At 32.9% G+C, this 24,941-nt stretch overlaps 2 protein-coding genes across 2 annotated transcripts in view; one reads left to right on the forward strand and one right to left on the reverse strand.

The window, feature by feature from the left end:
* Nucleotides 1-356: 356 nt before the first annotated feature.
* LOC117329763 (ras-related protein Rab-30-like) lies at nucleotides 357-10,905 on the reverse strand. Its single transcript, XM_033887888.1, has 5 exons — nucleotides 10,774-10,905; nucleotides 8,905-9,012; nucleotides 8,276-8,359; nucleotides 7,317-7,500; nucleotides 357-6,928 (listed from the first exon to the last, which is right to left on the reverse strand). Exons 2-5 carry the CDS (start codon nucleotides 8,989-8,991, stop codon nucleotides 6,675-6,677), a joined length of 609 nt encoding a protein of 202 aa, XP_033743779.1. The 5' UTR covers nucleotides 8,992-9,012; nucleotides 10,774-10,905; the 3' UTR covers nucleotides 357-6,674.
* Nucleotides 10,906-11,201: 296 nt separating this feature from the next.
* LOC117329764 (pre-mRNA cleavage complex 2 protein Pcf11-like) overlaps nucleotides 11,202-24,941 on the forward strand; it is a 28,608-nt gene continuing 14,868 nt past the window's right edge. Inside the window, exons 1-3 of the mRNA XM_033887889.1 lie at nucleotides 11,202-11,511; nucleotides 18,435-18,563; nucleotides 24,693-24,875. Coding sequence (XP_033743780.1) covers nucleotides 11,359-11,511; nucleotides 18,435-18,563; nucleotides 24,693-24,875 — 465 coding nt within the window. The 5' untranslated portion in view covers nucleotides 11,202-11,358. The remainder of the gene's footprint in view (nucleotides 11,512-18,434; nucleotides 18,564-24,692; nucleotides 24,876-24,941) is intronic.

A 24,941-nucleotide genomic window follows, 5' to 3' on the forward strand; every position in this document is an offset into this window, starting at 1 on the left:
ATATGGCCTGGGTTAAATTTATCCAAAAGAGGGTCAAATGCCACTGTCCAAGTCGGAAGGTTAAAAAATGTTGTAATAATTGAAAGGTATTCTCATAAGGAACACACATGTAAAATATCTTAACTGTTTCTTGTTATTTTTTTAAACTATTTTTTTGTTTTGTAGTATCAGAGACATATATACATATATCTATATATGTCTCTGGTAGTATTGACACAACAGTTTTATAAAAATTTTAACCTAGCATTTTACTGACGCTGACAACACAATTATTTGGGGTATAGCAATAGCTCCCCTGGAATTTGTCTGGGCAAGCTTGAAACAGAAAGTTACAAAAAAACACACAAACAATAAAGCTGAGTCTAGGATGTTTATTATAATATCAATATGACAAAACAAATCTCAATATCAGAATGCAAAGCAAACAAAGCATGTTTTTGTAAACAACTTGTAGTAGTGATAGTAATAAATGGATTAAACTTGGTTGGTTGAACTGGATTATTTTTTTCGTTGTTCTAGTATGATCTATATATATATATATACTGTATATCTATGTAAAATATATTCTACACAGATAGGTTGGTCATTTTTTAGATTTCATGAAAGTATGAATAAACTTGTATTTTATACATTTCTGACTAGAAATTCGAATGAAACCAAGTCTGGTCAATATTTTTGATGATACAGACAATATCAAGATCTAGTAAACAACAATAATGATTAATAAAGTACTACTACTGATATTTTTTAATTCCATACACGATGAAAGTTGTGTACATAATGAATAAAAATGGATTTCATACTGCAATATATTCCATTATGTAATAAATGTCAATCAAGAAATTGTAAGCAAATGTAGTCAATTTTCAAATCTGTGTAATAGTTTCTCTCCAAGAAAACTTTGAAATTTGAAACATGCGTTTGAAATAGAAAAAAAAAATCAAAAAAATGTAAAATTAATTCCTAAAATTGTCAAAATTTGGAATTCAATTAATTCATAAAACTTAATTTTTTTGCTGGGACTGGACTTTATAATCAATATTCGTAGTTTTTTTTTATAGAATCAAAATAGAAGCAGAATTTAAAATGATGTCTCAGCTAAATAAAATTATTTCACTTTTATTTGAAACATGCTTGTATAATTGTCTTTTTATCTTTCCTAGTCTGTGTTTCTTCTGGCTCCTCACCAGATGTTAAGACATTCTGATGGACAAACACACCAACCATCTGTCTGTCCAAATGCATCTCTCCATATTCAACTGAATCAAATAATATTTGGGACAAACTGGAAGAAGAAAGATTGAAAATGTAAAATTATATATAATAATGAAAATAAGGTAAAATCATACTAAAGCTTAAAAGATATACAGGGGAAAATAAAATGTTTCTTATATATGATAATGATAAAAAAAAATCATAAATAACATACAGAAAAATCAGGTTAATATCTAAAACCTGTTTGGAGTATTCTGAAGAGAATCATTGCCAGTAATGTAAAATACATAGGGATTAGTAGAACAATAGATACCTACTTTCCTGTTGATAAAATGTAATTTAAATAAAAAATGTATACTTTATTTATTTTACAACAATTGCAAATACAACTTACATGTATATTATTATGCTTGTTGGCCCCGATGGAAGTGGGCGAGAGGTCTTACAGTAGGAGGAAACTGGAGTAGCCGGGGAAAACCCATGTGGTTGCATGGGCAGGACACCCCATACCTTTTCATATCTGATCGAGGATTCAAACCCCATACGACTAGATGAAAGGCAAGTGCATTACCACTGTGCTACCAGACCATCTAATTTTATTTAGCGATAAAAGACCAATATCGTCCCACAGTACACTACGGGTTATTATACGAAGACTTTACCTGTGAAGACTAGTTCTGTACAAGTATATACATTGTACATGTACTAACAAATTAAAAAGTGTGTGGATTTCAAGAGATATAAACATTATAATTTACTGTAAAGGTTTTTATTTTCAAACAGTTTCAATTTTTGCTCATTATTTTCAAAGGATTTTTATTGACACTTTTAATTTTTTTCAGTGTTCTAGTTTTTGCTATTACAGAAAATTATGGAAAATTAAAATCTCTAAATATAAATAAATAAATGCTTTGAAAATAAAATTAGAGAAAATAATAGCCTGTTTCATAATTTCTGCAAAAATATTACATTCCAACATTCCTCTTTACTTCAAACCTTTGGTAAGACTGCATATTAAATTGGAACCGCTGAAAAAATAACCTTCACAGGAATTAATACTTTAAGAAACAAAACAAAAACATCCAGAGTAAAAAATCAGTTTGAAGTTTATCAAACCTCAATTATAAAAAAAAACCTTCAATATATTTGAAAACAATACAATTCACATTATCCAGGCGTTTTCGAAAAAAAAACTTTCATATTGTGAAGGCTTTAGTGACTAGAGTGTATATTTGTATACAGAGATAAATGCTGATGAGACAGTTTAGGTAGGGAATTTGTAATTACCGGTAATTATCATTAATTGATGATCAACCATGTTATCAGTCAGTGTCATACACTAAAATTATCTCCTAATTTTAATCTTTCAGTGGGATATTGCACAATTTTCATTTCTGTATTTATTGCACATTCATCATTAAGCATAATTAATTAGTCATTAAATAAACTTAACTATAAGTAAGTAATTAACAAACTATATACTTGTCTTGCCTCACCAATAACATGACAAATAAATTCACAAAAGTTGATTGCAGATTTTTACATTCCATTTTCTGATTGGGTAATTGTTATCAAACGATGGAGTATAATTGAGAATTGATTGAACATTAGATACAGATAGGTAAATCTAGATACTCTGTGCTTTTACAGGAGACATTTTCTGTAAAAATGTGATAAAAATGTTAAATGCAAATTTAATAAATGTACGTTGACTAGATTCATATACAGTGAACATGGCAATTGAATAAACAAATATAATTTGGAAATCTAAAAAAATAATCATTGGTTACTATGGCAACGATATGTCACAGAGGGACAGTGGTATTGAAATTCAACCTCATTTTTATCAATGTGATTTCCCTTGTGGATATACAGGTAGTTAGGGGCAAAAAAAGAGTATTTTAAATGCAAAAAAAAAAGAAAAAAACATATATATATATATTTATATAATTTACAGTAATTTTGCAATTCCATCAATGCAAAACATAATTTCCTTAAATATTCCATCTTCCCTCAGACATATTTCACTTTGATTACAGTGTTTCAAGAATCAGACATTTTTGAATAGCATCATCAACAGCTTTCTCTAAATTTATTATTTTATCAAGATTGTATTTGTAAAACTCGAAAAGTTTAACAAATCATTAGTTTTGAATAATTTCTTTTCAGTAAAACTTGAAAAATGCCCCAATGAAAAAGGAATAATGCCAAAAGCATAACATTGTTTTGTTACAATTACGACATTTTTCAGAACCACATTACAAAAGCATCTTCCTCAATGAAAATAACATGATTAATAAAGTCACATGTACATAAATATTTTCAAGGTATGGCTGAAAAATTGGAACACATTATGACAGGGTGAAAACAGAACACATTGAATGGTTTAACAAATTGAACACATTTTGAAGAACATCTCTAAACAAGAAATCTTAGTAACCTCCATATTAAAGAATATGTACAGCAAATGAATTTATTGTTCAGGAAAAAATCTCGGCATCCAATGAGGATAATCTTTGGAACGTCTATAAATCTTATATACATACCAATAAATCATAATACATACACTGATTGCAAATCCATCAGTTCTCCTGCACACATACTTCCAGTTCTAATGCTGAACTTTGTAATGCACAATCTCAAACACCGTTCTACATATAGTTAGGGTCATTTCAAACATTTCAGTCAACAGAGGCTGGTTATAAGCCATGTTCATATACACAACCAAAAACTGTGGTCGTTTGACCCTTACAGTAACCTTTCATCTTATCTGAAATTTGGACAGTCGGAACATATACATAACCGTCAAAACAGTTTTGTCCTTTCAAATCAAAGAAACAAAGATGATTTTGGTGATATTATCAAGGGCATTTTGAATAATTTCTATATAATTCTGAAAAAAGTTGCTGTTTAAAAATTGTAATATGCTATCAATAAAATGTGCGTTTATTTGATTTGAAAGTAATCAAATTCAGAATTAAAGGGCTATAACTCTGAAAAAATCAGATTATAAATCAGATCAGATTTAAAGAGGAATGGATAATGTCAATATTGGTGGCTGTCAATGAAATATCACTGTTGTACATCACATGACAAAATACTGACTTCCCATTTGCTACACACATGGGTATTATGAGGCGATAGTGTCCACTGCTCCAGACACTAACAAATATGGCGCAAGATTGAATTTGAATTTAGAGTAATGTCCCTTGTTACTGTTGTGTTGGAAGCAGAAAATGGCTGATGCTGACAGGCCCTCAGACGGTGGTTGAATATTGAAATTAATAAATTAAGATGAAATCATGATGTACTATACTTATTATGGCCTTATTAAAATGGCACGATTATATCATATTTACCATGATATATTTATTAACATGTTTATTGAGGTGTACACACCTGTCTAGAGATCTGATCCTAGTACAGCACTGTTTCTCTAGTTCCTACTTGACATTTTTTTGTTTAAACACATTTCAATTCTTTTAGGAAGACTTACCCTTCTATGGCACAAGTATAAAGCTGTTGAACACTGTGAATAACATCACCATCGAGTAAAACAAATTAACCATGCCTCGACTATCAATGAATATAATCAATACCATTATTGTGTTTTATCCTGACTATTAGTCTACTATTTTTTTATTTTCAAAATTATATTGGCATAAATCAATGGGAAAGCGTAATAGTATGAATAACGTAACTGAATTCAACTGGCCCACAAACAGACAAAGGGAGATAATCCAGTGATGGAAATCAATGAGCACTGTGACCAGACTGATCTTGTTTCACTCTATCAGTAGCTGGTACAGCAATAATGTTGACAGCCTACGTGGGCTGAAAATGGCCCGCGATCAAACTCACCACACCAGCACCTGAACAATGGGAGACAAACTGGTTATAAAACTCGCAGGGCCTGGTTTATCAAAGGGAGACCACCCATTAAGAAAATTTGACAGGCCCAAAGGGAAATAACATATCAGACCTAGGATGTTTTCTTTTTTGCAATCCAAACTGTTAAACCACATGGACCTGTGTTGTTCGTATATGAAATAAAGACAGACCTGGTGATTTTATATTGTTTTCAGACCAGCCTTGACAAAGACTCCCAAGGCCTGTATTGACATTTGCAGGTCCGTCAAGATATATGTTTGAAATATTACATTTAAAAACTGACAAGCCGTTTTGTCTGCATAAACAAAGTGAGACAAGCCAGAAACTGACACACTGAAAGGAGACAATCCAGTAATGAAATTCAAAATTCATAATGAAGGGAGATAACTCATAAGCCAGTAATGGAAATGAGCAAGTGATCAAATTAACAATGCTGGAAGTCTTTTTGTGTGGGATGAAGTAAGAAACTCACAAGGCCAGGACCCTGAAGAAATCAGTCATCATTTCCAATGCAATATCAAAATACACAAATATCTAGTTTATATTGATCATAACAATTGATCATTTTAAACTTTCAATTAATAACAAGATAAATGTGAACTGAATTTGTAGAGTGAATTTGTTTCATAACTCAGGGACCAGAGAATCCTATATATGTTTTACTCTAGCTTGTATGTGAATGTACAAGTATGTTACTTTACAAATAAATATCAGTTTGAAAAATTCTGTTTGGTGGTTTTATATTAGCCAACATAACAAAATATTTAAAGATTTGGCAAACTTTGTACAACATTAACATAGAAAGTGAAATAAATGTAGGTAATTAACATGTAAAACTTCTGGTTATGATGGTTGATGAACCATGCATGAGTTTTCTTTTACGAAATCAACTTTAAGTTAGGGAAAAAATAAAATTCCACACAAACAAAATACCTAGTACCATTGCAGTGTATAATTAAACATAATAAATTGGAGAAAATAATTTCAACTTCAACAGAAATCTCCATAATACTGATGATGATCAAATATTTTGAACATGTATTATACATGTCATTCCATAATAACTTTAAAGTGTGTGTTCTGAAGAGTATGCAATTAATTAAAAACAGTTTTTGAGATATTGCAGTTTTACTTACTCAACTATTAAAAAAGTTAACTGAAGAAAATTATTCAGAGTCTGGATTTCCTGAAATTCTCTGCAATCAATTTGCATAAAACTGCAGACAAATTGGAATTCAATTCACATCCTGACTAAACATTCTACAAGCACTAAATCACATGGAGTGCTTGCTACAATATTACACTGGCAACAAACATTCAGCTCATGCTGAATATCAAACATCCAGCTGAGGCAGATGAGGAAAGAAATTGAGAACACTACTTAAGCTGGTTACATAGACACTTGCACAGCTCAGACAACCCATACCTGCTGTTTAGTCTACCTCATATTGGCTCTTGACACAGACCACCAAATAATGGCATTTATACAAGAGCCTACATGACAGAGACTACCAATCATTCAAACATTCTGAAGAAGCAACCAATTTCTAATTTCAATATCCAAACCATCAAAACTTTAAGCAGCCTGAACAGTTGGAGATATTTGTGGTGTTGCTGGCATTGAAGTTGACTGGTTTGTCGACCTCCAGTTCCTGTTGTTTGGCCTGAGCAGTCAGGCGATGTGCAATGTCAAAAAACAGTTTATCAACGTTGTCTGCCTCTTTTGCAGATGTCTCCAAAAACTTCATTTCGTATCGATTTGCAAACTGCTGACCAATTGATTGTGGAATTTCTATTTGGTTGATCTGATCAATTTTGTTTCCTGTAAATAAATAAAATTAAAGATATGAAGAGGAGTTGAAATGATATATCTTGGTTTCATATAAATAAACTAGTTTATGATGAATTTCACAGGACCAGAGAAACGATTTTTGTTATATCAAAAATTCATTATAAAGTTTTGTAAAATATATATAACGTTAAGCAAAATTCCAGATTTTCAATTACTTCGCAATAAGCAGAAATTTATATTAAGTCTGTTCATCTTAAGAAAGTTTTACTATACAAAGTGTTTGTCCAGTTTGAAGATGAAATTTTAATTTGATGAAGACCTTCAATTTTAACATCCAATATATCATACATGTGCAGGGTATTCAAGGTATTCAACCTCAGATACAAATTTCACGAGATTTACTCCTAAATATACTGACCAACAAGATAGCTATAAACTTGGCAGCTAGCATATTTCTCAATTTCCTCTATCCACATTGGAAGACTGTCGAAGGACTGTTGGCAGCAAACATCGTACACGAGAATCAGGGCATTCGCCGAGTGGTAGTAACTCTGAGTGATGGACCGGAACCGCTCTTGGCCTGCCGTATCCCAGATCTGTAACTGTAATTTAAACCAACATAAACTGTAGCTATTGGATAGATGAGAACCAATTAAACTAGCTCAAGTCTCCTTAAGCCCCCGACACACGACCTTAGCATTTTGACAGATACATGTACGGCCTCCATCAAAATGTCTGGTGTTAGGCCAGAGGAAAAATTGGGCTAGTTTGCTTGAACTGAAGTACATCCCTCCCTCCAACAGATATGTACTAATAATTGTAGTACTGCTACATAGTGGTGGGGCCAATGATTGAAAATAATCGAAAATTAATAATAAAAAAAAGGATCATCACTAATGATTTTTTAAAGGCAATTACCGATATATAGGAAATTGCTTGAATTGTTCGTAATTCTTCGGCTTCATGTATTGTAATGTTACCGAAGCAAGAAGTATTTGGTCTTATATTTTAGTTATATATTATTTATTGGTCGTTTACAAGCGATTAAGAAGTTTAAAATATATCAACAACAGTTATAATGCTTTGTTTGTGTTAATTATTAAAACTATTGATAACAAAGGTTAAAACATGTTGTAATAAATGTATTGAGATGTACAATAATTTTCTACAAAAGGGCAATTTTGTAATTAATCTAGAATCGATCAATTTCAAGATTCTGATAATTGATTCTGAAAGTGAAACTGATTCCCAGCACTACCACTATATAACTATATAAAACTGTCAAAATCAGTAAACAAATAGATACTGGTACCTTGTTTACCTAAATAAATAAAATAACAAAAACAAAAAAAAACAAAAATAAATATCCATCCATACCTTGACCTTCTCTCCGTCTACTTCTACTGTTTTGATCATGAAGTCCACACCTATAGTTGCTCCTTGGCCAGGAGGAAACAAGCCCTGAAAAAATCAATAAAATATAATTGGAAACACTGGTTAAGGATGATAAAACTACATTTTAATGAAAGGAACTTTAAATTAGACTCTTAGCTGACCAATTAAATTGCCATTGATAAATAATTATTTTGATGGTCATTAACTTTTTAATGGTCAATAATTTAATTGGCATTTAAATTAACAGGTTAATGGTTGCAATGTATACATACTTAAATGAAACTGGAAATCTATAAGAAAGGGCTTATATAGGCTTTTGCCAACACCTTATCTTGATATTTTATGTAAAAAATACCTTGTAAAAATTATCATACTTGTTGTGTTGAAAATAAAATATTTTGAAATTGAAATACTTAAATGAATTATAAATGAAAAGGAATTACCCTAATTTGCATAAGTTTTGATGAATTTTAATTTCGTTATGGAAAAACATAAACCATACTTTCCAACCTGAAGAAAATGTTTAGAAATATATCTATATATCACAATAGCTCTGATCAAATTGTCAATCAGATAATTCTGACTAGGAATAACATAGTTTAAATATTTACCTGGGTAAATCTTCGGACAAGGCATGTCTTTCCGACTCCAGCTTCACCAATCAGAACCACTTTGAATAGATATTTATAGTCTTCCATTGTGTTGTTTAATGGAAATACCTAAAACAAAATATGAAAACAGAAAGAATGAGACAAACTGAATAAAGTACAGATCTGAAAATACACCATGTGATGAAGGACATTTATAACCCCTTTGCTAGTGTAACAGGAGAGGAGAAAATGTAGCGGCCAAACCGGGGTTCGAACCCGGGACCTCCGAACACTAGCCGGATGCTCTACCAATTGAGCTACCGATGATCGACCCAGTCCAGTCCCGCTACACACCTCCCTCCTTTTTTCCAAGTCTTCGCCCTCGAAACACACGAGACCCTTATACCAACACAGTGGGTATTTTAGCTGGGGGCCAATTTTGTAACAGGAGAGGAGAAAATGTAGTGGCCAGACCAGGGTTCCAACCCGGGACCTTATAAAACTAGCCGGATGCTCTACCAATTGAGCTACCTGGTCATTGATAATTGACCCAGTCCAGTCCCACTACACTAGCCTCTATCAGATATTCAAAACAAAGTGCATAATGAATATCTGTATACTAAGCAGATTGAGAATGAGATATACAAAAAGCAAAATACTCATTACACACAAACAATAATTCAGTCAAACTTTCTTTAATTGTTTATAATAGGTCTCAAACTTTACATAAAATTGCAGTGACACAATAATTTCAGATGTTATTGAATCTCTATATGGTAATTGGTATATAAACTATTTGATCTACATAATCCAAAAAGTGCATATAAAGCACTAATGAAATGGTGATAATTCTCTTAATTGAAAATTGCTTCAGGCAATTGCTTGTTAAAAGCTTGTTAAAAGCTGGTATATTTACCTTAAATATGCTTAATAATTAATCTAGAACTTGAAATTTTGTTTCTACATTGTGATCATTTTCTACCAAGTTTGCTTATAAGGAAAGATAATATTCCTTGGGTTATTATGTATACATGTAAATAGACTTGTATATATATGAACCAGTATAGGATCAAGTATAGAAATCATATACAGGTTGTGATACATAACAATATATTCAAAATCTTAAAATAAATTCCTGCATTTTTTTTATATGTGGCAAACAGTTGCTCAGAGGCTAAGAAGATTTTATCTTTGGAAAGTATCTTTGCATGCTAAAAGCAAAAGTCACAAACAATTAAAAACTCCAGAGGCAGGCATTAGTGACCAGCAGGTAAACAGGGAAAATGATGTGAACGGAGTAAATTCATCGTTTCATACCCAGCAAGTGCACATGAGGAAGTTATGGAAGAGTATCTGTTTTTCACTAATGCCTAAATTCCCAAGTGCATCAATTATCAATTAACAGTCTGGGACTTGCAATTGGGTCCAATCAATCTGGAGCAATTCATTTTGAAGTATAAATGCCTATGTGGTCATCATGCTAACCAATATGACTAGTTCAGCAACTGTATGGAAATGTGTCCTGTGAATGAAGTGTTTATGTTGATTGCCCCCCCCCCCCCCCCCCCACCCCAACCCCAACCCCAACAATAATACAACTGCAAGGCCCAAGATATATGGCTCCAATCATCTCAGGGATACACATATTGAACATCATATACACATTGTATAAACAATTTTCTGGACAAATCTTCTATGACACCAAAATAAGTGTCATGCAGTGACTAAAGCTATGCTCTTTCAGACCTTTTACTTAGTATCATATCATGGGTCGAACCACAGGTACCTCATTCGCACAAAGGCCACCCCCTCCTTTTGGATCTTGTGACAAGAGGGGTCTTATTTTGTACGCTCAAGCATGGGCATATGCCGATATTTAAGGGCAATCACCTGTATATTGTAAGTCTGTTCCTTATGAGTTCAGTATGGCTCCACGTTCCTCATTTTCAGTGTGGTACAGAACAGTTGGTAGATGGAGAATAGTCTATCTTTACATTGCTCAATACGAAATACATGAAGAAATTATCATCCACCCGGAAGTAAATATACTTTCGGATACTATCTGATTTTATCCATCGATTATTGTTACAATTAGCAAGAACGCAAATAAAAGTAATAAAGCGACTTATTTTTATTTTGAAGTAATTTTTGTATTGAAAAAACACAAGCACTTCGGTTTTTCCGAAATAAAATACCACGACATAAAAGGAACACACTATTTTCATAATTTTTTTGAACGCACGTACACCGCTGTTTGTTAATAAAACCGATATGTTGATTGGAGCACTCACCAACAGACAACCAATCACATGTAGCGTTACAAATATTGACGTCATCGCCAGAAGCACTCGCCATTTGCAATCAAACAGAGGAAGGAAGAACGGACAGGGAGGCAAATGGTTCCTAATTATGAACATTATGGACGTGTGATCATTCCATTTATGTAAAAGGACGTATAATTATTTGTGAGTCAAGATGGAGAACGAAGTTATCAACGACTACAAGTCATCTCTCGTGGATTTGACGTGCAACAGCAAGCCGTTGATCAACATGCTGACCATGCTGGCGGAAGAAAACGAGCAATATGCGTCGCACATTGTCGAAGTGATCGAAACGCATATAAATCAGGTCTTCTATTATTTTTTGATTTCCAATACTACAATGATAGAATTTTAGTTTATTTTGAATTGAATTTAATGAATTGTATGTTAGAATGTATAAATTTAGTCGTTCTCCTTGTTCACCCTGTCTAGTCACGTGACATAGTCACCAACAGCTGTTTGATAAATATATATATATATTCGTACTGCTGTTTTGTAAATGTATATTTCATGTTTTATTCAAGAATATAGTTCTTTCCCTTCTTGATTTCATTGTTTTGTTTTGCAGCCTATATAATGTTGTCTTTATGAGAACATATTTTTAGCATTGTATATTTATTGTGTACAACTTGCTGATATATGAATAAAGATGGCATAGCAGTGTCTGTATTTTTGTTAACAGTTACAACTGAACTGTTTAAGAATTGGAACGTTTTATTAAGAATTCCAATGATATGTCAGTTCTGAAGCTTTGACTACCGTATCCAAAGCTCGGTTGTGGTCTAGTAATCTGTAACATGCGCTAACATTAGTTACTGATACTAGATTGCAACAGCTGTCCAAATTGTAGGACAATAATGAATTTGATTGATATTGTTGCGACTATTGTTAGATAGACTATTTCAATTAAGCATTATACCACCAAGTCCAGTGCTGCATATAGAAACAACATTGGATTGATATTGACAGACTTTTCAATTCAACCTGTTGTTTACAAATGGCCCTATACATGTGGGCATGTGATCTGTGCAGAAACGCAATCATAAACTGTGTGTGCTTCAAACTTTGGACATATTAAAAAAAACTATGAATACTTGAAGTTAAACCACAGACATATTTTGAAGAAATATTGAAGTCAAATTCCCAAAATTTGCTGTTTACCTCTGAAAATTTATTCAAAATTCATCAGTTTTCTTCCTTAAATGAGACAAAAAGGTTAACATACACAATAAGACTTGGGTTCATCACGGGTCTCCAGATGCCCCCAAAGCAATGTTATTCTCACCCAGACTATATTATCTTCATTATAAATGTGAAATCTGACTTGGGTTCGATGCTACCTTACCTTAGTAACAATTGATTATGAAACAAATGTGACAGTCAGTGTAAGCATTTATTATATTAATTCATTACATTTTAAAAAAATCATTGGAATTCTTGATACAGCGGTATATCTACACCGATGAGTATAAAACATCATTTATTCATTTGCCAGTCCACAGATATATATGCTGAATAACATGATACAGTAATGTAATACATTTGATACAGTACAGTCATAAGAAGAAACTTTCTCGGTTCTCTCGACAATTTACTCCCATTGAAAAATATAAACTGTCCATAAATAAACATTGAATTTGACATACTCGTCATTATTCTTTGATATGAAACAAGTTAACAATATTGTATTGGAGAAGTGTTAAAGCACTCTTTCAGATTAGAACTGGTAAATCTGTTGGGAAATTTTATGCATTCATAACCATTTTTCAGTCTTTAACGTACTTAAATTTTGCCGTTTGCTTGGAAAGTTTTATTTTTGGTCTTGTTCCTGTCTGTGGCCATGGATATGTTCTTCAGTATATTAATACTGACAGTACATTGTAGAAAATGCTAGAAATGTACCTGCAATCCAAATTGTAAGACTTAGAGTGACATATGATATTCTTATATCTTTTATGTGTTTATTCAATTCAAAAGGTGACGGTTGACACAACAGATTGACATAAGAGTGAGATTTGACATTGAAATCACATGAATCAGACATTGCAAAAATCAGTATTATGAAATGGCCTTTATACTGCAGTGATCAATCTACAATTTTTTTCATGAGTCCTTACCAATTGTATTGCTAAAAAAAGGAATTCAAGTTTCGCACTGTTAAATTTAAGCATTTTAAAAGCATTTTAAGAAATTCTACTTGTCCCATCAAAATTCAGTAATTACAGGTCTCTTGTGTTCAAGTACAACTAGCTGTAGATTTATCACTTTTTTATAATAAGTGCCTTGAAATAACATTGATTTATATTTACCTGACCTGTTCATCATAGTGACAGATATACTTGGAAAGATTATTTTTTCACAAGATATGAAAAAGTCATTGCCATTCATGAGTAATCCGGGTTAACTTAAATACCTTTTAGAAATTTCTGGACTGCAAGTCTAGCTGTTTAGATGAAGGATGACCTAAAGAATGATTTGATGTAAACTGATAGCATTTTAACAGGAAACTTGTAAAAGTGCCAATTTTGAACAGACATGTTAACCATGATAATACTGAATGAAGAGGATACAGAAATCAGCAAAACATTTGAAATATTTTTAATAAATGCCTGTAACTAGAGTCATCCCAATTTTTCGTGCTGGAACAGAAGTGTGCCAGTGTAGTTATTGGATGCGACACCGGCATCAACAGTTAATATGATAATCAATGCTATGGTCGGACTATAAACAATCATTTATGGTTTTCCCATCAACTGGATGATTTTGTCAACAGAACTACTGCAGGGTAATTGATGCTTGTATTGTCCAATATGAAAAATGATTTGTATGAAGAACCAGAAGATGTTATGGCAAAGATGTGTTGAAGATGTGTTTGGCGAAGACTGGAGAAGATACTGATGTATCCAGTATTTGAGTCCCTGGGAGTCCTATTGCCGTGATGATGTCTGGAGTTGACTTGATGCGATGAAGTGAAGAAGTTAGCCAGTCTGGTGTATATTCCTGTCCGATATCCAAAGATGTCTGGTGGCCATGCTCCCTATTGTTATTACATTTTCTATTGTTGATTTGTATTATCCAGTGTTTTCCCAGTTTTATTTGGTTTTGGGTGTTACATTTTATTTTTCTTCCAATTAGTTCAAACATCTATTATTTGAAAAAATCAAATGAAATTGGACACAAGTTAAGAAACTTATTAACAATAACATCCTCTCAAACAAAATCCAATTTTCATTACACTGTGCAATGAAAGGTTCCATGGAAAAATTTGTTTGCACAATGTCAAAACTTTGGGCTTCCCAAAAGCTCTAATTTTGTTTTGTTTTTTTAAAAGATAGAAAACAATTAATCTGAAATCTGACATATTGGTCAATATTTTCTTCAGTACACTGGGAAAATACTGGATTTTTTTATATGCAGTAAAACTTTCTTTCAATGAATTTCACAGGATCAGAGGAAATATTTTATTTTATCTGAAGTTAATAAGGTTGGGTCAATTAAGGAATTTTTATTTTCTTTGAAATGCAGAAATTCATATAAAGCCTGTTTTCATCAAGGAAGTTTTACTGTATTGTCTGGTAGTGTCTCCATGGAACATTAACCAGGCTTTGGCACTCTGCAGTAGTTCTGATTGTCACAACATCCAGTTCAGAAATAAGTTGGAAATTTAAGAATTATCAATTTATCGTATTTCAATGGCACTCTATTAACAAATTGTATACTGTGGATTAGGATGTTGGAAAAGAGAAAATTTTAAGGTCAGACTATGGAAAATTTAAACCTCTGACTGATATTTATATTTGGTATACTAATATCTGCATCTAACAATTGACAAGTTTTACTGTCAAAGTTCGAAGTGAAAAACAAATATTTAACAGATTCCGACCTCGTATATATTGGCAATCTGTTCGGAACAGTTCTTAAATTTATAACTTGAATTTAAATGTTTCTATCAAATCGTATACAGCAATTAGTTGACAAGTATTGTACTATATTATATGTATTATTACCAGGGATTCATCAACACAATTCGATAGAACCGCAAGGAAGTTTTGATACACACAAACTAAAATGACTAAAATGTTTAAAAGGTGACACTTTTGATCTGAGGTCTTGGTGACCCTAATTCTGACTAGCAAATATACAAGAACCATCTTCAGAGAGCTTACGTTATTGCAGCTTGATATTCAGCAGCTGATCAAAATAATGATTTATTGACAAAAGGTTTGAAGCTGCAAGGTAAAAAAATCTGGAAATGAAGTAAGAATGGGAACCGTTATTCACGACCAGTCATTTACAAATTGTTTTCTGTATTCCTCTTTGAAGGGCTGTAGACTGATTATGATCATAATTTATTTGACACAAGATCCGTCATAATGAAGACCTTATTAGATCTGTTCAAGAAGTATCCATTTGTCTGTGTCCTTTGAATTTTTAATCTTTAAAACATCAGCCTTTTCAACTTAAAAGAGTGAATTCATGAATCAAATTTGTGAGAGAGAAATTCTACGGTATTATACAAAGATATCATGGGTGCACGAGGCTAAAGGCTGAGTGCAATAGAACATCGTACCAGTACCGAGGGTCAAATATTCTGGAATATTGCACAGACACCCATGATATACTTGTTCTATTACATAATCATTAAAACACACTTAGAATCACTGAAATCTCGACTTTCCTGTAGGCCTAGAAGTCGCCATGACTGTCGTCTGGCAGTGTTGACATCTGAGTGACTTATAGACACTTGAAATGGTAGGACTAAATTCCGATAGCTCAATAGTTGGCATGCGAAAGTGCAATAGTTCAAAATTTAGCTCATTCGTATAGTTAAGGAAAATTAAACGCATTATGTAATAAAAAATACATGTTTAGTGCTTTTGAATATCATGTACATTTGACAGCTTCAATATGCATATGAACACTTGACAATAATGGATATACATTTGTTCTAGAATATTTTTTCCGACATTTCATACATGTAACTTCTCCGCATAATGTCGTGTTGAGATTGCGTTCTTAATCAATTTGACAAATGATTGATTCAGACTTAAAGCCGATCTATAATATCAAATTTAACGGGTAATGCCTGTTTAAAATAGACATTAAAGGACAATTCTGGACAAAAAACGAACGAGGATTCCTGCATTTTCCTGTTTGGACATTACATTGTAAATTCAATTGTGAAATAAAGAATTTTTAAGTCCCTCGAGTTTGATATTTAATGTCATGTAGTTTAGCCATCAAATTCAGCTTGACTTTGAATGTGGTTGCAGTTATCAATTAAATCTTTGAATAGTACAATCATTGCAACATATCGGATACCACTTCAAATTTTGGATCATTTGTATTTCATTAGCGTCAATAAGCAGGGTAATTTGCAACCTTTTCAAGTTCATGACTGACATTTAATTCATTTCAACTCGGGAAGGAGCATGTTGTATTTTCCTCGTCTATCTTGAAGCATTCTTAGTTTTGGACATCAACAAATTCAATTACAAACTTTGTAATACCAAAAACATCTGAATTTCATTCTGAAAATTCCAGTTAGAATTGATAATTTTGAAAGCATAACAAACCCAATTTGTAAATTTGTTCATAAAATTGTAAAAAAAAAATTTAATTTTGATCATACTATTGAATTCATGTAAAGACGTTGGAAAATACAAGTTTGATAGTAGTCATCACTGGGAAATGGTGGACCTACAGGTTTCATATGACATTGAAATACACAGTGATTTACTGAATGAGATAGGTGGACTCAGAAATATCATACATGCTGTCATCATCGTTGACCCAAATCAATCTGATTATATATCTCTTTAACTTCGTTAGATAAGGAGCGGTACAATCAAACATGGGCTACAGATGATGGGATGCTGTGTAATAATACCCTATCTCTTCAGTAATGACACAGGAGTATAAAAACAATGGATATCTCGAGGTGGAACAATGCCTATGAAGCCTTTCATTGGAAATGGTGCAAATATTTCAGTTAATGGTTTCAGGGAAAGAAGTTGTGAATATATCGGACAGTCGGTATACACTTTGTCCAGGAATAGTGAAAGGCTTGATGGGTATACATGGTAGTTGCATCTTCGTGCGTGTCCATTGTGGGAATCTGATCAAATTGACAGACTTTACCAGACGGAATGAACTCTTTGACTGAAGTCATTATACACATCCATGTAATAACTATTTTAGGGGTGTACATTTTCATCAGTATATATTCTATGGAGGCTCCAACAAGGGAAAATATTCATCATTAGACGTTTTTGTTTAATTATCCCATATGAGTATATACTGCAAATATGAAATTCTACTCCATGCTACATAGATGATGTGCACTATCATGGATCGACATGAAATTATGTATGTAAAGTGTTCAACAAATTGATAAAAAAAAAAAATTTTTGCTATATAAATTTATAAAATTTTGATTTCATAATGATGGAAAACATTTGTTTAAAACTAATGACATTTTTTAAAGGCCATGAAAAGACAACCTAATGAGAGGCCCTAAATGGAGGACCTAATTAATTCCTATATTTGATCCTTGATAATGTACGTCAATTCGTATGACAAGACATGACATGACTGTTCAGATGTTTAAAAAAAACAGACCTTATTTAACTAACCGAGTCTGTGGTTTGGATTGATCTGAACAACTAGTACCTTCCATCTAAGGATTTTTTGAACCTAGGAAACTTCATTTCATTTCATGAGATGTTTAATCGCATCATATTCTAATTCTTCAAAAAATTTATGATGGATTTCTGCAAGTTTGGTATTAAATTTGGTGATTGTGATGAACAGTATTTGACAATCTGATTTCAAATGGTGAAGGAACAGCATGTCATTCAAAGTTAATCCTTAAGGAGACTGTTTTGGTAACACACAGATCAATGTTGATGAGTTGTGCATTAGTAAAATATATCTAAATATCAAAGAAGTTACATATTTGGTAAGTACATATTCAAGGTTTGGTAAGTATGAAGAGAATTACTCTTGAAAAGCTCTTGAGTGATTTGCCAATCAAATGCAGACTTTGCTCCATATTCATAACAGAAGAAATTGAGGTGAAGCTGAATTGACGGGCCACAGAATTTTGTTGCGAATAATGTATACTTGATGTGCTTTCTCGTTTCAGATATTTATGGTCCAGACTGTTTGCATTTGGGAAGATCCACAGGCTTGCTCAGTTTTCTTCATGTTTCTTTTTTGTATTAACAGGCGAATGAAAAGAAGAAACTACCGTCACTGTATCTTGTAGACTCCATTGTCAAGAACTTGCCCAAGACAACCTACCCAAGTCTTTTCTCGCACAACATTGCTTCTGTATTCAGTGGCATGTTTGAAAAGGTTAGCATCCGGTGTCGCCCTCTTATAGATGGCCATTTGTATTGAAAATTTGTAATAAAGTTTTTAAGTGTGGGAGTTTTTAGCAGAATGTAGAGGGCAATAAAACAAATGTTAACTTTTTGATATATATGTACGTAGTGTGATATAAAGAAACTTGTACGTATCTACCATAATTTACTAAAACGGAAAGAGGTTAACAAGTGTTTTGTTAGAAGTTATCTCCCTTAGTTAATCTCTCGTTCGGATTTAATTCAAAAAAGATTTTGACTGTGTAGAAGTCTTTTGGGATCGAGTTCCACTTGTTTGTCACATTGAAGAAGCACATATGTAGCCTTCATTAACATAATTTAAATCGAATGTAATAGAGTCTAGTTCAATAATTTTGCCTATCTGCTTTAAACTGTAGTTAGTACAAGATTCGCTTCTTGCAGTAAAATAAAGTGAATAGATAGTCGAAAATGATTTAACTAAGTGGAGTGTGGATATCTTGGCTGGTGTCTGCTATGTTGTAAGGTGAATGTAATGAATTAGGAAAGTGAGTATATGTTCTTTAGGTGATTGATTTTAAAACTAGTTGAATGTACATGTGGTAATATTAAAAGGAAACTGGTGTTTGGCATTCAGTACAGTACGCAAAAAGTCTGGCTAAAGTGTATGAATTTGAGAGATTTAATTAAAATTCAATCTACTGGATCGTTTAGGAACTAACATGATTATTTGTTGACTTGTTGTAGATCCATTTATTAAATTTTCAGCAGGTAAGGATCATGTGATCCGATACTGCAAATAAAAATTGGCATGAACATGTGAATTTTTCCAAGGACTTTATATTGATAAATAACAAGTAAGAAAGAAAATCTAAAAATTATGTAGACACATGCTGTACAACAGTGTTGATGCTTGATAGTACTCCTATACTGTAGACTTGTCATTCCAGTATTCTAGTGAAGCAATAAAGTTATCCATGGAAAAATGCTGTGTTAGGGGAAATGGATATATGTATATTGTATTTTGGAAATCATACTATAAGTAGCAAATTACAAAACAACACGCAACTGTGGAATTGTGTCTCTTATTCAACTGGCTTTCAACCGTCGGTATTGTGTAGAAATTCAATATTCATCACATAAAAAATTGTCACCAAAAAAATATGTCAAAAAATCTAGCCGAGCTTGTTAGTTGTTTGTTTCAATTGTTCATGTAAAGGCGCAGCTTTGTGATATAAGTATATATTGCATCCATTTTGATAACAAAGAATAAGGCAAGCCAATATTTATAGCAATTTTAAATTTTGTATTGGTCTTGACAAAAGCATGTTGGAAAGAAATGTCTTTATGTGATGAATAAATCTTAGATAAGTCTCCAGTCAAAGTCCAAAATAACAACTATAAAGAGGAGACATTGTCTGATTTGCCATGCTAATCTAAGATGCCGTTTAGAATAATTTTCACCTACTGCAGGATCCTGGGACAATTTGAAAAAAAAAATTTAGATATGGTTGAATGCAAAATTCTTATGAACTGGCACTCAAACATTTGTTGCAGTTTTGTGAAAATATTGTTGATACAACATATTTTATGGCTCAGAAACGTGTCAGCTAACATATATATATATATATATATATTATAACAATAGACATTTGGTTAACAGTGCAATACCTGGTCATTTCAAGCAAATGTCACCTTGCAGAAATTGGAAGTTTATGTGCTGCAAAAGTGTAAAATAAGGAGGAAAATGGGGATCATCGATTGCTGGATTTAGTGTCTCCGAGTGCTGTCCACACCTCACAAAGAAAACACCTTATTCAAATATTTTGGAAATCTTACATTAATGGGAATTTTTTTTTTTTTTTTTGCACAATTAGAAATTGAGTTGAATGTTCAAATTTATAACCCTGGAAAACAAAAGTGGGTTTTCTTTAATGTAATTTTCTAGAAACAATCAATCTTAGTCAGGTATGGACAGTAATCATGTTACCGAATAAATTAAATGTTACATTACGTGCCAGATACAGTCCTTCCTCGCGAGATTGATAATATGGAACTGTAAAACACAGACTATAGTTAAAATGGAAAAATGTCCGTAGTAGCAGTTGTTATACCCCCGCAACGAAGTTAGGGGGTATACTGGAATCAGGTTGTCCGTCCGTCCGTTTGTCTGTAGACACGTTTTGTCCGGACAACTTCTCCTAAACTGATGGGCCGATTCCAATGAAACTTCACACACATATTAATGATCATGTGTAGATGTGCATGCCACTTTCTTTTTCTCAAAATTATGGTTGCTATGGCAACTGGTCACTATAAACAGGTTTTCCGATAAGAACCATAACTTTAAGTTTGTCCGGACAACTCCTAAACCGAAGGGCCGATTTCAATGAAACTTCACACAAATATAGAGGACCATGTGTAGATGTGCATGCCACTTTCTTTTTCTCAAAATTATGGTTGCTATGGCAACTGGTCACTATAAACAGGTTTTCCGATAAGAACCATAACTTACGGGACAACTCCTCCTAAACCGAAGGGCCGATTTCAATGAAACTTCACACAAATATTAATGATCATGTGTAGATGTGCATGCCACTTTCTTTTTCTCAAAATTATGGTTGCTATGGCAACTGGTCACTATAAACAGGTCTTCCGATAAGAACCATAACTTTAAGTTTGTCCGGACAACTCCTCCTAAACCGATGGGCCGATTTCAATGAAACTTCACACAAATATAGAGGACCACGTGTAGATGTGCATGCCACTTTCTTTTTCTCAAAATTATGGTTGCTATGGCAACTGGTCACTATATTACTGGGTTATCTTAGTTAGCCTCTAATTAAGAGTTCCAATTCACCATTGACTTGTGCAGATTGCGGGGGTACCAGTATTAGTCGGCCATCCTGGCGACAGTTCTAGTTTGAATTGATTTCATTCTTGAAAGCGAACAACAATGTAGAACTACAGTTTACTGTTTCATAAAGGGTAGTTCATTTGTGAGGATGTCCTGAAAACATTGCCAGAACCTGTAAGAAAATCTACACCTTCATATCAAAAGACTTGCAAATGAGAAAAAAACTGACATTTACAAGAATATAGTCTAGTCTACCATAAACTCCAATGGTATTAAAAGAGTGATTGGAGAACTGGTCTTTTTTTACTTCCATACCAAGGATATATCTAACTCCAGAAAAATGTAATTAGTAAGATTTAAAAAATGGTATAGATGTAAAGTTTTCATTTAAGCATTGCTAACGTTTAAGGTCAAACAGTTCATGTTGAGTGCAGAAAAGTAAATTAGTCAATTTCGTATCTTGAAAATATGACCTTGTTAAACTTTGATATGCTAGTGCATTCAGTCATTCAAATATTTATCTTGAAACAATTTTGCTTAGTAAATCATCATAACCAGTTCACCATACAGTCTTATATAATTACCTTGGAATACAACACTCCACCATCAACATCACATGCTACACGGTTCCAGTCTACAAGTACCTAATCTGAGGAAATTCTGTGGTAACTGCTGTGTCACTGCACACAACAGTTCATCATCATACAATACAGCAAGTCTTGATACATATAATACAATACATTCTTCACTACATTACAAAACATGACAAGTTAACTGCAGATCTGACAATTTCTCAAGTTCACTACCTTTCAGCCAACATCTCTTACCATTATTTTGTCAACATATCCTCAAGTTCATGACCTTACAAAATATTGCATTTTTGTCATGATTTGATAAAACAGTTTGCTTCAATCTTGATCTAACGGGGGAAAACATGATCCCATAATTCCTTCATGAAATCTGGATATATCCTTACAAACAATATAACTAATCGCACTGAGGAGCTTACAATGAAAATAACTTCGCACTGAGGAGCAGAAAATACATTTGATTCGACACATTATTGCCTTTAGTTGTCACACTTTTAACAACTTCATTATCCGACTTTGATCTCAAGGGGATTTTGTAATGCTGTTGTATCTATCATCATTTCTGGAGAATAACGAAGAAAAGAGTAGACTTAAACTCGGAACTCCACACACAGCTTTCTTATCCAGAGTGCGTGTTTGGTTGAAAGGTCACTGTTACTATAAATAGTACATAAATAGACCATCCCCTATAATCAAGTTGTCTTTTAAATAACAAACTACAGTGTTTCCTTACTAACACAGATTGAGTTTATATGTCATAGGTTAAAGGTCAATGTTACTATTGATAGAAAATTTGCTTCACCTGATAAGTAGTTCCCTCGGACCACCTGTCGGTCTGTAACACAGCTTCCATACAATAGTACAAGTAGACTGGTCTTACCCAAACTGGACACTGCTTTCTCCTTGGGAAGTCCTAACTTTTAATTGTTTTCCAGATCAAACACAAAGGTCCAAAGTCCATTACTGGAAATGACAAAACAGTCCCACATACTGTTTTTTTCTTATTAGAAGTTCTTGCTCATAAATCAGAAGCTCTTGCTCATAATGAAAGTTGTTTTCCAGATTCAAAATAGGTGACGTCGCCATTACTGGGAATAATAAAAGTTCTGGACAGGGAATGTAGCGTTTTGTGATGCCTTGTTTTCTAATGTATTTCAACTTCTGAACGTAAATATTTACAAAGAAAGGGAGTAAAAGCAAATAAGTTCGATCATAGATCAGGATCACCCATAGTATTTATAGAAAATCTTTGTCATCTCTTAAATAACTTATCAAACTTTAACTTGTCATCTTTTAAATAACTTATCAAACTATAACTTTTGTCAAGTATGGGGATTAACATTTTCAGTTTGTGAAAGTCCAGGTTGTTGTAATTAATTTACGAAAAACTATTCAAGTAACATCAGTACTGATGGGATTTTAAACATAAAGTACAGATACATCAGAAGAAAAGTGTTATTTTAAGGCTCTGATCAACCTTAATTTTAAGGTTCTGATCAATCTTAAAATATTTAAGGATAGCAGGGGTCATCATTTCTATTTTTCGAAACTCAATGACCATAACACAGTAATTTCGAATTTCAAAATGCGATCATGTAACATGTCATATGATTTTGTAAATTTCATTCAGGCAAAGTTGAAATTCTGAATCTTCTAGCAATGAGTAGCAAAACCTTTCTAAAAAAGAGCTTGACTGAAAATACATTGAAAGTCTTATCAGAGGATATGTTCAGGTTAGGACCATACTGAAAGGCTGCATTTGCCATCTCAATGGATTTGTCCACATGTTCAGTTCATGATTTTACAACCTATTGTAAACAAATATTTATTTCACGAGTCATTGCAAAATGTATGATTAAAGCTTGTGGAGAATATGCAAGCAATATAGAATCCTAAGAACAACAGTGTCCTTTTAAACAGTAAATGTGTAGACCAGTTTAGATGCTTTGGAACTAAATGTTGTCGCTCAAGATTAAAATTCAAAATCACAGTATAACAAATCAAGAATTATTTTAACACTATTGAAAATTTCTTGACAAATCAAGAATTATTTCGATAATATTGAAAGTATTGGAATAGAACATACTGAAAACAAGAAATATACAACTGATCGTAATGACTGCTAGAAAACCGAGATTGAATGTAATTACCAAGATATGTCGGATAATTTGGGATTTGGGTGAGAAGGGAAAATAGACAAATTATTATCTATCTGGCAACAAAGCGCATGTCACTATCATGCTCTTTGGGTAATAATAACCTACCGGTACTCTACTTTGTGGCAAGACTGGGATTTTATTATTACAGGTTTAATGCAGTAATTTGGCTTCATTTCAATGAAAAAATACTTATTTTGATGCAATTGGGGTCGATCTTTGAATTTTGTTCGATATATAATTTCTTATAAAATACATTGAACAAGAAGCTGAAAATGAAGTTGTGTATCCATATTGGCTTTAATGGAGGAGTATTTCTCTCTACGTTACAAAACGATTATTCAATTCTTCAGACAAGTTTATGTACAAAAGAAGTAAAATATTTCTGTTTAAAACTGCCTGCCTGGAGTGAACATTTTTGAATTTTGTTGAACATTGATGACAACTCTGCAGGATGACTACTAGATGGGTTTTGTGGAACTGTTGCTTGCATTTTAATTTGTAATAACGCTCTCTGGTACTCTGGTTGCCTTCGCTAGGTGGATGAGAAAACAAGACAATGTATGTTCAAAGTACGACAGACGTGGAACGAAATATTTCCAAACAGGAAACTATATGCCATAGACGTACGAGTGAATCTTTTGGACCCAGCCTGGCCTATTACTGCACAGCCTCCTGTTGAAAATAGTATCCATGTCAACCCGAAGTTCCTGGCAGCAAAGGTAGGATTGGTGGAGAAATGTACAAATATTCAATCTTTTGACATCAATAAGAAAGTTTTACAGGTG

Source organism: Pecten maximus, chromosome 6 (genome assembly GCF_902652985.1).
Source record: "Pecten maximus chromosome 6, xPecMax1.1, whole genome shotgun sequence".
Classification (NCBI taxonomy): domain Eukaryota; kingdom Metazoa; phylum Mollusca; class Bivalvia; order Pectinida; family Pectinidae; genus Pecten; species Pecten maximus.

Bases quoted from the DNA above. Each gene is read 5' to 3' on its own strand.
- LOC117329763 (XM_033887888.1), bottom strand. From the start codon at position 8,991: ATGGAAGACTATAAATATCTATTCAAAGTGGTTCTGATTGGTGAAGCT. The intron at 8,360-8,904 runs GTAAATATTTAA...TGATTTTTTCAG, and splicing joins TTGTCCGAAGATTTACCCAG to GGCTTGTTTCCTCCTGGCCA. The intron at 6,929-7,316 runs GTCAGTATATTT...ATTTATTTACAG, and splicing joins AGTTTATAGCTATCTTGTTG to GAAACAAAATTGATCAGATC.